The 16,284-nt window shown below is 48.6% G+C and overlaps 1 protein-coding gene across 2 annotated transcripts in view; it reads right to left on the bottom strand.

Moving 5' to 3' along the window:
* Positions 1 to 13,571: 13,571 nt before the first annotated feature.
* SMAD2 (SMAD family member 2) overlaps positions 13,572 to 16,284 on the bottom strand; it is a 57,714-nt gene continuing 55,001 nt past the window's right edge. For both annotated transcript variants that reach the window (XM_088476493.1, XM_088476494.1), the window contains one exon: positions 13,572 to 15,240. In XM_088476493.1, coding sequence (XP_088332619.1) covers positions 15,117 to 15,240 — 124 coding nt within the window. In that variant the 3' untranslated portion in view covers positions 13,572 to 15,116. The remainder of the gene's footprint in view (positions 15,241 to 16,284) is intronic.

Below are 16,284 nucleotides of genomic sequence, written 5' to 3'. Positions count from 1 at the left end.
TGCCGTTGCAGCAGTGCAATGGTCAGGTCCAAGTGGTGTAACAGGAGTTCTGGAGATCCTGCCACCAATAACAGGTCGTCCAAGTACGGCAACATGCGGACTCCCTGCAGCCGCAGAGAAGCCGCCATGACCGCCATCACCTTGGTGAAAACACGTGGTGCTGTCGCCAGGCCAAAAGGTAACGCCCGAAACTGGAAGTGGTCGCTGCGGATTGCAAACCGGAGGAACTGTTGATGGCGCAAAAGAATAGGGACATGCAGGTAAGCGTCCTGTATGTCCAATGACACCATGTAGTCCCCAGGTTCCAGCGCCAGAATGATGGACCGTAGGGTCTCCATCCGAAACTTCGGGACCCGCAAAGACTTGTTGAGTGCTTTGAGGTTGAGAATCGGACGATATGACCCATTGGGTTTCTGAACCAAAAATAGATTTGGATAGAAACCCTGGCCCCTCTGGGAGAATGGAACAGGCACTATAACTCCAGCCTGGAGCATAGTGTGCAATACCTTCCGCAGCTCCGTAGCCTTGTTCCGGTCTGATGGTAGACCCGTGGTGAAGAATCAAGCCGGGGGTCTGTGCCGGAAGGAGAGGGCGTATCCGTGGGAAACCACCTCCAGAACCCAAGTGTCTGTCGTAGTGGTCGACCAACACTGGGCGAACTGTAGCAGGCGGCCTCCCACCCTGGGATCCCCCAAAGGGAGGCCCGGACCGTCAGGCCGCAGGCTTGTCAACTGGTTTGGGGGCCGGACGTCTGGTACTCCATGCCTGCTTCCGGGGCTTGGCCGATTTCTTAGGACCAGCCTGTCGAGGAAACGACTGTGGTTTGGGCCTGCCCTGGGCCCTAGATGACCGAAAGGACGATGGTCCAGAACCAGAAGGAGCAGCGGCCGACGGGAGACAAGCCGATTTGGCTGCCGCCAGCGTGGCCACAATCTTATCCAGATCCGGACCGAAGAGAACTTCTCCGGTAAACGGCAAGGCTTCCAGACCCTTCTTGGAATCTGTGTCCGCCTTCCAGGATCGCAGCCACAAGGTGCGACGAGCAGCTACCGCTGCTGAAGAAATTCTAGACACCAGAGTACTAATGTCTAGAGCCGCCTCGTTGATGTAAGTGGCCGAATCACGGAGATTGCCAATCAACTCCGCCTGTTCGGCCGGACAGTCGGAATCAAAAGAAGCCTCTAATGAATCCGCCCAGCGCTCCATCGCTCTGGCAACCCAGCAAATGGCCATAGCCGGCCGTGCTGCCCCCCCCCCCGCAAGGGAATAAGCGGACTTCAGGCAGATTTCCACCTTGCGGTCCGTAGCATCCTTAAGGGAGGACATGGATGGCATCGGCAATGTGGCACTACGGACAAGACGGGTCACGTGAGAATCCACCTGTGGAGGGGATTCCCACTTAGCAAAATAATTATCCGCGAACGGATAAGCCACCGCCAGGCGTCTCTGCGGCTGGTATCTTTTGCCAGGCTGTTTCCACGCCTCATCTAAATGGTCCACCAACTGACCCGAAAGAGGAAAGACTGTGGCATCGCCCTTCACATCTTTGAAAAAGGCATATTTAGACTTAGCCGCTGGGGGAACTTCGTCCTCAATCACCAAGGCTGTGCGGACCGCCCGAATAAGTCCAGGAATATATACTTTGGACTTAGCATCAGCGTCCTTAGTATGGAGAGGTTCCTGATCGTAAGGATCCAGAATCTCCCCATCATCAGACGTCCCTTCGTCATCCTCATAAGGAGCGGACAGAGACGCCACCGGCCGTTTATGAGGCCGCATCACAGACTCCCCTTGCAATACATCCGACAAGTGCTGTACAGAACTCGTCAGGGAGTTAACCCACGCTGGCTCCTGAGAAACCGGGAGCGGGGAAATAGGGAGACTGTGGGGTACCGCCAATTGTCGTGGGAAACCCTGCATGGGTGACGACACCACAGACTGCTGGGACAAACCCATCGGAGTAAACGCGGGCTGCGGAGCTAACTGGCCCACTAAAGCTGTTAGCGCCTGAGCGAAACAAGCCCAGGGCGGCTCCTGTACCGGTGCTGTAACCGTAAGAGGCCGCGCCATGGACAAACACTGCCGGCAAAGGCCCTCCGTGCTACCCTCCCCCTCCGCTAACGGTACTTTACACGTGGTACACTGTAGCCGGAGGGGAAAATCACTTTCAGACATGATGGCACCACGTATGTGACCCCTCTCACCAATTATATATTAAATAGGCGAGAGACCACCCTGCAGCACCGCACCCACCGCAAGGGCTTAGCAGAAAGAACAGGTACAGTAATAAAGCTGACAGTTTAGAGAAGAAAAGTTACAGGCAGCGCTAGCACAGTCACATACAACGCAAAGAAAATCAATTCCTGCACTAACAGCGCTGATCACTCAACTACACAGACACAGGGCCTGGTAGGACACAGCGCTGCATACACAGACCTGACCACAGCGGAGGAGAGGTATGCGGGGGGACCCAGACCACGATGCTTCCGTCCAGTGCTTCCAGCAGCGTTCACCATGCGTTGGAGAAGATGGCCGCCGAGGAGCAGAGAGGAGGCTGGCCTGGGGGAGGAGCGCTGACACAGGGCCAGTCAGCACAGTGCAGAGAGGGCTGTGTGCAGCGGGGGAGGCGCCGGCTGTGAGACAGGGAAGGCGCGCTCCCCTGGCATGCATTTAACCCCTGGGACGCCACAGTGCTACCGCTCTGCTGCGGTCCGCTGTCCCAGGGGGTAGTGGAAGCGCAGGTTGGTCGCCTGGCTCCACGCTGCAGCCAGTCCCCAGGGAGCCCCCTGCCTGGGGACTTAGGACCATGTGATCAGCGGGGACCCACCGCGGGACCCCGCTGCTTACCTCTGTCCCCCTTGAATCCGGCCATGGTCCGGAACATCTGGGGTCACCGCTAGCTGTGACCCCAGATGCCCACCAGCATCCCCGGATCAGTACCGGCGTTCTGGTACCGGCCGGGTGTAGAGAAGACAGCATGGATGTCAGGACTGACTGTCCATGCTGTTCATCCAGATGTGCAGCCACAGCTGCATGAAGAAAAAGCTTCAGGGGCTCTTCTAGCCCCCACTCCAACAGGTGCACCCGACTCCGGCCAGGCACCAAACTAAACTGAGGTGCCTTGGCTCGGGGGCGGGGTATAGGAGGGGGACCCTAGTGCATCCTGGGAGGCTGAAAAGCTTAACTCTATGGTGCCCAGCGACTGACGTCACACCTATACCCCAAGGTATCCTGTGGATACCCTATGGACCCTGAAGTAGAAAGAGAGCAATTTTCATGGAAATAGGCAGGGACGGAACTAGTGGCGGTGCACCAGGGTCCACCGTTATTTAGGGGCCTGAAGCCATTGGCTTTATAATGAGTCCTGCACCTACATCCCCTTAATGCCATCACTATCCTATTCGATAGATGAATCTACCCAACCCGTGATATGCCCTTCAACATGCTACACCACACCACCTAACTCAGAAGCACCTCAGGAAGAAGCCGGCTAGCCAAGGCCAGTATTAACACAGCCCCGCTTCAAAGGAGCAGAGGAGGTCATGGCTGGTTGTGACCCAACACAGCACAGCAATACACCTCTACCACTGCAGTCTCTGCCTCAGTGAGTGGAGTAGGTCGCAGCTGTACATGACCCAATACTCCACTGTATCTTCCAAGTGCAGCCCGGCAGACTGGTCACTGAGTGCATGGACCAGATCCGTAGCCAGCGGCTGAGCCCACAGACACAGGGCCAGCTGCAGCATCACAGGACAAGAGGTGGTATGCATCACCACCCCCACAGCCTCCATGGCTTGGTTTAGACTTTAATATCATTGCCATTTAAAAAAAAAAAAAACGGGGAGACTTGCATAAATCTCTGAGGTGTGCCGATGATTCACCGGTGCCAAAACCAAAACCTGATGACTAATTAGAACCAAAACCAATACACAGGGGTCGGCGCACATCTCTAGTGTATACCCTTGTAACTATCTATGATCCCAATGTCTTCACTGGTCCCTTTTTTTCATATGTCTCAAATTTTGGTATGCCGCACGCTGTACATTTTGCTATCGGTGGACGAGTTTAGTAGAATGGATGACCCAAGTATTGATAGATTGATCTCTATTAACCTTTCTTGGTGGATGGACAGCTTCAGGATGGTCATTGGGCATGATGCGTGACCATGCCCCCAAAGTGATGTGCAATGGGTGTGTGATGGACAATGGGGGCATAATGCGTGACCAAAGTTATGTGCAATGGGGGCGTGACGCATGGTCACACCCACAGAGTGACGGGAAATGGGGACCTCCCTTCCCCAGTCCACACCTCCCCTAGTCCAGCCTATCTTCTAGTCCAGCCAACCTGGCTTCCCTGCCCCAGTCCAGCCCGTCTTCCCTGCACCCCCACCCCCTAGTCTAGCCAGGCAGCCAGCCGGCCTTCTCTGTCCTTTGCGCCACCCCAGTCCAACCAGCCATCTCTAACAACTGCCTCACAGCCCAAACTTTGAGAATTTTTAAATTGGTTATGCACCAATTGATGCCCCACCCCCAAAGTAGCTCCACCCACCTCCGCAGCATACCTCCGGGCTGGTGGGGGGAAGGTTTCTGATGGCAGCCCTGTCTAGACCCATAGCAATGCAAGTCAGACAATTTGTTGCTGTAATTCAATTGAAATGTTACCCTTAAATGCAATGTTAGTGATCCTATCCTGCCAACTACACTTGCCGGCATTTGTTCCATCTATGTTTCCGCTAAATAATTTCTATTTTAGCCAGCTATCACTTTACTACTGGAAGATCAGCTAGACTGAAGTTTTAATGTTGTGGCTGGGTCTACATGAAGGACTTTCTTTGCTGATATTGGGCTTCATAGGTCATATGGGAACAAATGGCTCAGTAAGTAATGATGGAGGCACTTAGGGCCTGATTCAGAGCCGCTCGTAAGCGGCAGCTCGTTCGTTCCTACCGATGTTCGCACAACTGCGCATGCGTACGGATTTTAATACGCATGCGCGAACCAGTCAGTGCGGCCGAAAATCGTGTGCTCGCTAACTAGCGAATGCCTCCTATTTTGAGTGACAGAATAAGGCGTTTTTAAGTGGTAACAGGGGAAGGTGCTTGAAAACGGGGAGTGGAGATCCGACCGCAGGCTTGCTTAAAGCTCAAAATTGGCGTTTTAAGGGTGTGCATAATTAACAAAGCAGCGTCATTGACCGCGTCACTTGGTTGTTTTATAGTCAGCACTGCTCGCATGATTGTGGTAGGAAAAACCAACCACAAGAATAGCGAGCAGTTCAGACGCCTTTCGATGTACTCGATTAATCTAATAAATAGCGGACATGACGTATGATGCGAGCGGCCAGGGGGCGTTTTTTTCAAAATTATGTTCGAATGTTTTGTTCGCTCGTTCAGACATAGAGGCGTGAACAGACCGCAAAGAGCGAACGGTTCATTTAAATAGCCAGCCCCTTTTTCTGAACGAGCGAGCGCAAATAGCGTCCGGCTCTGAATCAGGCCCTTATAACGCTACAAGTGTGCAATATATTTGGTGCTTCCATCATTAATATGCCCCAATTAACATTAAAATATTATTGCCCCTGTTATTTAATATACAAATATTGGACCCTTTACTATTTATTATGTACTATATTGGCCGCCTAATAGATCAATTTTGTAGCTTAACCCCAATAATACATTTATTAAATTGTGCACCCATAAATATTAGTTTGTGTCCTTTAATTAAATAGCAATAGTTACCACATTAATACAGATGGGTAATGAGCTCCCACTCTGAGCAATGTCTCATACAAAAGCCAATTTACTGGCGTTTTTTTATGGCAAATAGTCATTTAAATGTCGGCGCTCACAAAATGTCCTTTGCTTCCTTTATGGGCACAAAAACCCTAAATCTCTTATGATAGGTGATATTTGCACTCTGGAGCTCATTCAGACCTGGCTTGTTTTTACAGTGAAGTGCTCGAAGTGCTTGCGGCAGGGTATGGTCAAGCGCTGCGATCGCATCCGATGTACCGATGGTTTCATACACTTCCTGGACATGATGTGCACAAGTGGGCGTCTTAAAACAGGCTGGTGGGTGTCTGCATACACTATGTGATCGCGCTGTAAGAAATACTGGGCGCGCTAATGCATTTCTGGGCGGTAGCTCTGCTTACACAATTTGCACACACATCGTGCGAGCGGTTCTGAATCAGGCCCTGCGCACCCGAGATTAGTGTAACTGTTGTGTGCTGCTCTCTATAGCACTATGGGATTCCTACTGTACAATAGTATTTCCCTGAGATGTATATGTGCACGGTCATGAAAATATAAAGTTTGGGTTTCAAGGAATTTACAGGGGTGGCCAATCAGCAGCCCTCCAGCTGCTGTGGCACTACACATCCCAGCATGCCCTGCCAGATATTTGCTATTAGGCAGGGGTATTTCTAGAGAGGAGGGGGCCCGTGTGCAGTCTCCAACACAGGCCCCCTCCTCTCTGTCCGGCGGCCGGCAGCGCACTGAGCTGTGGGCGACCAGCGGCGGAGTTATAGGCTCTGGGCACTAGAGTGCGCCCAGAGTCTATAGAGTATGAGCAGGTCACCGGGAAAATGGCCACGGCGGCCATTTTCCAGTAGTTTTTACAGCGCCAGACCCCCGCACCGACGTGGGACCCCGGAGAGGTAAGTAATACTATGGTTGCAGGGTGTGCAGTGCGGGGCCCCCTGAATCCAGGGTCCCGTGTGCCCCGCACACCCTGCACCCATTATAGATACGCCCCTGCTATTAGGTCATGCTAAAAACAGTGGCAGGGCATGCTGGGATGTGTAGTTCCACAGCAGCTGGAGGGCCACTTATGCCCACCCCAGAATTAGGAGGAAGTAGTGAGGAACGAAATAACTACCTGTACACAGAGGGGGGTGGGGGGAAGCAGCAGGCTCTTATGTTATGGCTGTGCCCATAGTAGGTGGCAGACTTCTGCCTCTGCAGCAATGGTCAGGCTCAAATTGTTCTTTCTGTAGTCTGACTGGTGTGAGGTATGATTGTATATACACTAGCAGCAAATTGTGATCATACAAAGGAAATTCCATTTGTTGGATTGGGGATGCTGTTAATTTACCGCCCGTCGGAAGGCCGATCCGGGACTAAATATTGATGTCGACGTCTATCTTTAGCCCCACACCGAAATCCTGAAGGACGGCAACCCGAACGAGGTAAGCCGAGGATAGTTAAGTTGTAGCCGCGGGTGGGTTAGGTTTATGCACCCCTGGGTGGAGGTTAGGTTTAGGCACCCCCCCGGGAGGGCTAGGTTTAGGGTGTGGGAATGGGGGGGGTTAAAGTTTTAGGCACCCCCTGGGGACACTTAGGGTTAGGCATCACCAAGGGAGGGTTAGGGGGCCGGACGGGGGAGGGTTAGCATACTTACGAGCCGCTGTCGGGATGTCCTCCTTTCGGGCTTCCGGCGTTACCGATTACGTTGGATTCATATGTTTTTGCGGCATTTAAAGAGATGGGTTGGGTACGGGATAGTGACAGTCAGAACCCCGGCAGATTTCTGTATTATAACCCTTACCCTAATCCTCCCCTCACGCAGCCTAACCCTAATACTTACCTCTGCAATCTGTCGGTATTCTGACAGTCGGTAAGCCGCTATTGGTATTTTGGTCATCAGCATCCTGTCTATATTTCTACCGACGCCATACTGACTGTCGGGATGCTGACAACGTCCCACGGAGACCTCGCCACTTCATGCGCTGTCTGACCAATGCTCGTCTAATATTTATAGGTGAGGACTTGCTCAGCACGAAGCCTGTTTGCTTATTATGGATTATATTGTGGATCGCCTTTGAGAAGTGTGTGGAGAGGGTCTTATAATCCATAGTGTCATTACATAGTTGTAGTAGTTACTACTCTTGTATACACCTGGTATTATAGACCTAGCAGGGCCTTACAGAATAAAACACACTCTGCCATGGTAATCACTGTATTATACAGCTATAAGGGGTATATTTACTAAAGTGAGAATTTTAGAAGTGGAGATGTTACCCATAGTATCCAATCAGAGTCTAGCAATTATCTTCTAGAAGATGCTAGTTAAATGTTAAGTAGAATCTGATTGGTTGCTATGGGCAACATCTCCACTTCTAAAAGCTCTCACTTTAGTAAATATACCCCTAAGTGTCAACCAGCCCGGATAGTAGGTCTATATAGTATGTCTGTTGTATACATCATATATTACTAGGAGCCAGTGCCCAATGGTATTATTAGAATATTTGCCATTCACATCATCCCTTCCCCCATTGGGGCTTTACATTTCCTAATACACAGGTGCCTGCACACACTGGCTAATTATGGTCAAAAGCTAAATAACTTACCAGCATGTTTTGTAAGGCACTGCCGACCCCCTTGTGGCGCTATATAAAGGAAGGATGCTAATAATAAAACCGGATCACACGGCAGTAATCTAGGCAAATACGGATCAGATAGCGCCTTGGTGGAGAATTGAACGCATGACCCCAGACATGTGAGGCAGCAATGCTAACCATTGTGCTGCCCGTATACATGGCTTTATGTCAGAGACGTTTTAAGAGAGGGGGCCCGTGTGCACTCCCCGTGCGGGGCCCCCTCCTCTCTCCCCAGAGGCCGGCAGCCGACTGCCGCGGCTAGCCAGCTATCGGAGCAATAGTAGACTCCTGGCACTACTGTGCATGAGGAGAACACCTGAAAAATGGACGCGGCTGTAATTTTCCGGTGTTCTGAGCAGCGCTGACACCCGACGCGGGACCACGGACATGTGAGTTTAAACTAATATGGGTGCAGGATGTGCCGTGCGGGGCCCCCCTAGACCCGGGGGCCCCACACACACTGCACCCATTATAGATACGCCACTGCTTTAAGTGTAGCCTTTTGCACACGTTAATTAGAAAATAAAGATCTCTAGCTTAGAAATGTAATCATCATATAGGGACATACTCCGAGTTGCGTGCAGGCCGCTTTGCATTTGTTAGCAATTGCGCATGCGTAGAAGCCGGCATACTTCAGCCATGACAACTGCGGCTGAGTGGGTGTAACTGGGAAAAGGGGCGTTTGCACTTAGGATAAGTGTGCTACGGGCACGGAGAGAGATGTGCCGGCTATTCAGAGGTGCGCATATGTGGAGATCCGCCCGATTTCAGACTGATCTCTTGCAACACGTAAAGGGTTGGTGCAAATGCAATAATGATAGCAATGGCGGCTACTGCCACAAGCAGATGGATAGGAGTAGCGTGACGTAGATGTGGCCAAATCCGTATACAGGCGAAGGAAGAGCCGCCATTTCTCGTTAGCATCCATTTGCATGCGCCTCTGTATCAGGCCATTAGTAAGCAAGTATAGAAATAACATAAAAGCCTTTATTTGCTGTCAAAAACAAAAAAAAAAAGCTGCTTAGCGATAAATAAGGAAAATTAAAAAAAAAAAAAAAAAATTAAATGCTGACAAAAAGTTCTCTTTACACGATATATGACATATCCAATGTATGTTTTAATTAAGATACGTGTATCCAGTGGAAATGTCCTAGATTATCTTACAAGAGTCCTGGGGAAACTCTTGCCGGTGGAACATCCGTATAAATGATCAGAAGGTGGGAGGGATACCCCCAGCGACAGTGTAACCCATCATTCCTGAGACCTTTGGTTACGTTGATGATGTTTCTGGATTTTTGGAGCGTGGAAGGGTCCATGGGGCCTGACTCAGCGTTGTACGCTATTGCACAGTAGCCGAGTCTTTGGACGCAGCTACTGTGCAATAATCTTAATGCCTCCCAGTACGGTGCCGACACCCTCGTTTGTTGGGACTCTGACTGATGCCACCCCCCAAACGGCTTAAGCAGGAACCAGAAATCAGGGCCACCGCCCCCTCATGGCCACAGCCTGTCACTGCGAGCTGGCAGAATATCTGCACGTGTGCTGTACAGATGCTGAGCACAAGCAGATCGCTGTTGTAGGCAAACAATTCCTGCTTAGATTTACTTTCTCCTCTCTCTTCTCACCCCAGTATATTATATTGGTAATGCTGCTGCTCATCTCATTTTCCTCTCCCCCTATCTGGCTTCTGCCTCCACTACTGCCAGCTGCTTTACTGGCTCCCAGTTCCCCTCAGCATCAAGTTCAAACTCCTCACCTAGCGAGACCCTCTCCCCTAAAACATTCAAGCCCTCCTCAAACCTCAATACTTTTCTCCTCTAGCCCTGCAGATTTGCCCCAATTCTCCCATTCCCCTTATTATGTGTGTGCTATAATATATAGTGTAGTGCCATAGCACACGCCATGTCTCTTTGCAGCGCATAGGTGTGGCCATGCCTCCAGTATTTGGGCAGGCCTCCTCCAGTACCCAGGCCCCCAGCTCTGCATGTGGGTACAAGGTCGCAAAGTACTGAATGGATCCCTGCCAGTAACTTGCCCACTCTATGCTCCAGCTAGCTCAGGCGACTTGCCCAACCTTTTCCCGTTATCTGTCCTAGCCCGTGTGTAGTGCTATAGTAACGTTTGATGCTTATGCTATGTAATTGTTATAGCTTGGCATTGCCTATTGTACTCATGCACTGATACTCTCTTCCTGAGAAATGTTTCTACGATTACCAGCTATGCTGCTGCAAACACTTTTTGGCACCATATAATTAAAGTTACTAATACCGGATAGACGCGCTCCTTGCTGTATGCATCCATTTTTGGGGAGCTCCTTTGAGAACCCCACTGAAATAAACACTGAAGCATTTACTTTCCTGCGGTTTTTCCGTTCACGCAACCTGGCGGATTTGCTTATTAGTACTATGAACCAGCTAAATGTGTCAGCCAGGTGCAAGCTGTAGGTCCTGGAAAGGGTAATCAGCCTGTAGCGCTCACCGAATTTCGTTGAACGTGTGATTGCGGCAATGAAATCTTATATCGTCACCTATACTTTCCACAGAGCTGCTGCAAAAATAAACTTTTGTCTCATACATTATTTTCCTGTCTCCTACAGATATCGCTTTGTTTCCTCATTAAATTATGCTTTCAATACAAAATAACTTTTAGGGCTTTCCAATCTATTTCCACTGGAAATATACAAGAGCACAATATTACTGCATCGGAACTCGTTACCCATGCCAACCTTCCTCCTCGTCCCACGTTACCATAGACCGCAGCACTACCCCTGAATGACTGCCAAGTACCTGCTCCAGGCTCACCTAGTACTAGTGATGGGACTGCGCTCTGTGAATGGATTGTCCCAACTCTATGAAACACCTGAATGGCTACATTTGGGACACTGACAGCCCAGGGTAATGTGCTTGGTTCTAGATTTATTTAATAATGCTAGGACTGACTTTTGAATAACTTTGCCCACTGTGCTGTAATTGTAGAGATATACATTAGTGGGGGGGGGTTCCATTTATAAATTCTACATTACAGATTGAACATCATTATTCAACAAAACAAACCTGAGCCAACATGATGCAGCAGCTTGCACAATAGCTTAAAGGGACTACTTTCTATTTATCAGTCTCGTACATCACGCTTGGTGAATTTTGGTCCTCTGTGCCTTACATTTCAGTCCATTGATGTTTGAGGACTTAAGTTTATTCAAAACATGCAGAGGGCTGGACTTTAAACTAAGTCATTCCAAAAGTTGGAGTCCTTACTTTCTTAAGGCCCAACGTCCCCAAGCTTCAGTTGCAAAAGTAAATCTCCCAATCTCTCTCCTATCTCTCTCTCCTACCCAGCCACACCACATGATCTTGACTGTTGCCGCTATGATGTTCTTGCATTGTTGGTACATTGCCAGGGTTTCATCAGAGATGGAGTCCTACATGAATACCAGACACCCCAGGGGACATTGTGTAGATTTATTTGAAAGAAAACAAGAGTTCTGGAGCAAAAATAAGTCAGACTGCAGTGAGGTCTCTCCAAGGTATCACTCCATGAAAGCAATACTACGTCAGTCTATTTTCTAATAGTCACTGGTGGCTAGAATCCTAGATGTCACTTTTGGGAGATAGAGATATATATATATATATCTCTCTATCTCTCTCTCAGATAGATAGATAGATAGATATATATATCTATCTATCTATCTCTCACACACACACACACACTCTCTCACGCACGCGCGCACACACTCTCACACACACACTCTCTCTCACACACACACACTCTCTCACACACACACACTCTCTCACACACACACACTCTCTCACACACACACACTCTCTCACACACACACACTCTCTCACACACACACACTCTCTCACACACACACACTCTCTCACACACACACACTCTCTCACACACACACACTCTCTCACACACACACACTCTCTCACACACACACACTCTCTCACACACACACACTCTCTCACACACACACACTCTCTCACACACACACACTCTCTCACACACACACACTCTCTCACACACACACACTCTCTCACACACACACACTCTCTCACACACACACACTCTCTCACACACACACACTCTCTCACACACACACACTCTCTCACACACACACACTCTCTCACACACACACACTCTCTCACACACACACACTCTCACACACACACACACTCTCACACACACACACACTCTCACACACACACACACTCTCACACACACACACACTCTCACACACACACACACTCTCACACACACACACACTCTCACACACACACACACTCTCACACACACACACACTCTCACACACACACACACTCTCACACACACACACACTCTCACACACACACACACTCTCACACACACACACACTCTCACACACACACACACTCTCACACACACACACACTCTCACACACACACACACTCTCACACACTCTCACACTCTCACACACTCTCACACACACACACACTCTCACACACACACACACTCTCACACACACACACACTCTCACACACACACACACTCTCACACACACACACACTCTCACACACACACACACTCTCACACACACACACACTCTCACACACACACACACTCTCACACACACACACACTCTCACACACACACACACTCTCACACACACACACACTCTCACACACACACACACTCTCACACACACACACACTCTCACACACACACACACTCTCACACACACACACACTCTCACACACACACACACTCTCACACACACACACACTCTCACACACACACACACTCTCACACACACACACACTCTCACACACACACACACTCTCACACACACACACACTCTCACACACACACACACTCTCACACACACACACACTCTCACACACACACACACTCTCACACACACACACACTCTCACACACACACACACTCTCACACACACACACACTCACACACACACACACACTCACACACACACACACTCACACACACACACACTCTCACACACACACACACAATCACACGTCATTATTTAGCAGTTGGGTTGAAAAAGAAACTTCGATTCTTGTGGTTTTATGTAGAAATGTCTTAGAGGTCCTGCAAATGGGTTCGAACCTGTTCTACAAGATAAATGGATGTCGTTACCTACCCAAATGTTAAGAAACAAAACAAAAATAAATAAATGTCACCGTGTGTGAGAATGAAACCTTTTATTAGTGTATTCACATATTCGGCAAATGCAACACGCACAAAGCTTATGTCAAGCTCACGAGTTCTACCAATACACCAATCTACTGGTAAAACTAGCTCACAAATGTTAAATGCTTTGCCAATTACGGTTTTATGGTCGTTTTTCTTTTTACCATCAAAACAGTGTTTTTTGGGAATGCGTATATGCACTACAGCAGGGATTCTCAGCGCCGGTTGTCAAGTGCCCGTAACAGGACATGGTTTCAGGATTTCCTTAGTCATGCACAGGTGGATAAATTCATTTCGTCAGTACTTACGCCAACGTTTCCCTTAAGAGGGAACCCTCAAAATATGGCCTGTTGGGAGGGGAGACGGACAAAACAGTGTAAAAAAATCCATTGTTAGCCTAATGGTAACACTAACGCTGGCCACCATTTTGTTCTGAGAGCGAAACCGTTTCACTAGCTGTACTTACAAAGTACACGACTAGTGTAATCGATATACCGGGAGGGGGGGTTTGGAAGAGACGAGAACGGCGATCTCTCATTTTTTTTTCTAATAAAAAAATGACAGACGGCTATAGAACAAGTACTGTATGTTAGTAACGTGTACAATTATAATTCCGAGTACCCTTTTCTACACGACCTTTCGCCCCGCCCGTCCCTAAGCTCAGACATCTGTAGAATATAATTCTAAAATCATTTTGTAGTGTCCAAGGGTTCACAATAACATGCACTTAAAAAAAAAAAACCCTACATCCTCCTCTATAGATTGTAATGTAAAAAGCAACATTGTGTTGTCTCATATTACATGACCTGAAGTGTTGGGACTGTAAACTGACAAGTGCATCATGTCTGTATCATAAAAAAAAAAAAAAAAAATTAAACTTTTTTACTAAAAACATCATCCCTGACCGTCATTGAGAGTGTGACGGCACCAGAGACACGGTGTTCGGTCTATACGGCTGCAAAGAAACACTAAACGGAGTATGGAACATGAGCAAGCGGATGCGTCGTTATTAGGGCAACTTATAAAATAGGCAAAAAAAAATACAGATATGTTCGTTGGGGGATAATAATAATTTGGGGGGGGGAGACAACAAAACTTAACCCATGATTGATTTCGGAACAACTAAAAATAAGGAAGCAGACAAACCCTACTTGGGGGATCTAAAAAAAAATGTATAACTGCAAAACACATTAAACTATACAAGACACGTATGTTGTAAAGACTACTCATGTTATTGTTAAACCATTCGGACACTCCGTTATATGCCCAATAATACATTAAACGTCCTTTAAAAACATCCCTTCCCAGTAAGGAGTGACTTCACGCTGCACTTCCCTCTATGGTATCGGAAACATTATCCAACAAAGGTGCTTTTAGGTGATGGGACCTCAAGTGCTGTTTCTCAGTATTTGATTTTCTTTTTTTGTTTTTGGATTGTAAACAGTTCATGGGGACCACACACAAATACTATGACAGACGAGCTGTATTAAGTCTGTTGCCAGGAGATTGAACCTGCGTACGGAACAAAGGAAGGGGACCCATTAGGACATGCTGGAGCATCGGACTGAGGGAGAACCCATCTGAGTCAACACTTTGTCCAACCATTGCAAAGGTCCATTCAGGTGAAGCTCGATCCAACAGGGAGTGCTTGTAACAGTTTGTCGCCTGCAATAGAGAACACAGCCGCTTAGCACAGGGGAGCTAATGTGTGGTCGATGACTGTACACGGGGGTTCATAGCAATCATTGCCAACAACAATTTCCTTATTAAACAAGCAATGGGGCCTTCTGCAAATTGCACAAATTGCACGCTACCATTGGCGGCTCCGGAGGGGTCCAAAATTCAAATACGGGAGCCGTAAAGTTGGCCAGTGAGCTCACAGCGTTTCCTGGGATCCTGCTCCCCGCTCCACCCCCAAAGGACTACTCCCATGCTGCCCCTAATCTAAGTAACATTCTCCCTTGGCAGGATCAGTCCAAACTCCAAAACTCACCTATTCACCCTGCCCTACCAAAGCTGTTCAACCCTCTCATTGCAGTGTAAGATTAGGATTCAGCTCTGCACAATGAGGATTAATGACAACTGTAATAGCCAATTATTGGGTGATATGAAGAGACAGAAGCCAACTGGTGCAAAGTGTAACTGTCGCTATAAAGCGGCCACTGAGATTATGCAACATTAAATCATTCGCTTTTTTATAAAGAAATGGTGACTTACACCAATGATGTGTCCTCATACACCTAGGGGCGAGACGCCCTCAGCAAGCGAGTCGCGCCGAGCAGCGTAACCTAGCAACGTTCTCTTTAAATTTGTGTCTTATTCGCACCGCAGACACAGCGAAACACCCCTCAATCTGTACCAGAGAAGCCGGACTGCGACTATAACCGCACAGGGATTACTTCTAAATGTGTACAAAGTCGCAGATAATTGTCGTGAAAAAAAGCCGCGGGCACCGCATCGTAGCGCTTCCTCTACGGATTCAGACTCATTCACGCACAAAAGTACAAGGTTCGCACGTAAAATTAATCAGTGCAGACTAAAGCGGTTTTGTCGCATTCGATTGTTTAATTTGTGCGACTAAGCACATTTGAGCAAAAAAGAGACTGGCGGCAGCAGAGTGGCAAGGGCTCTTTGGCGTGACTGTGACCATAGTGTGTGAGGACACATCTGTACACTAGGCGTGATCCTGAGGCCTCTCTCTCCAGCTGG

Source organism: Taudactylus pleione, unplaced genomic scaffold (genome assembly GCF_031769625.1).
Source record: "Taudactylus pleione unplaced genomic scaffold, aTauple2 ptg000189l, whole genome shotgun sequence".
NCBI lineage: Eukaryota > Metazoa > Chordata > Amphibia > Anura > Myobatrachidae > Taudactylus > Taudactylus pleione.
The sequence above is the reverse complement of the archived record's forward strand: the minus strand, read 5'-3'. Positions and strand labels throughout refer to the sequence as shown.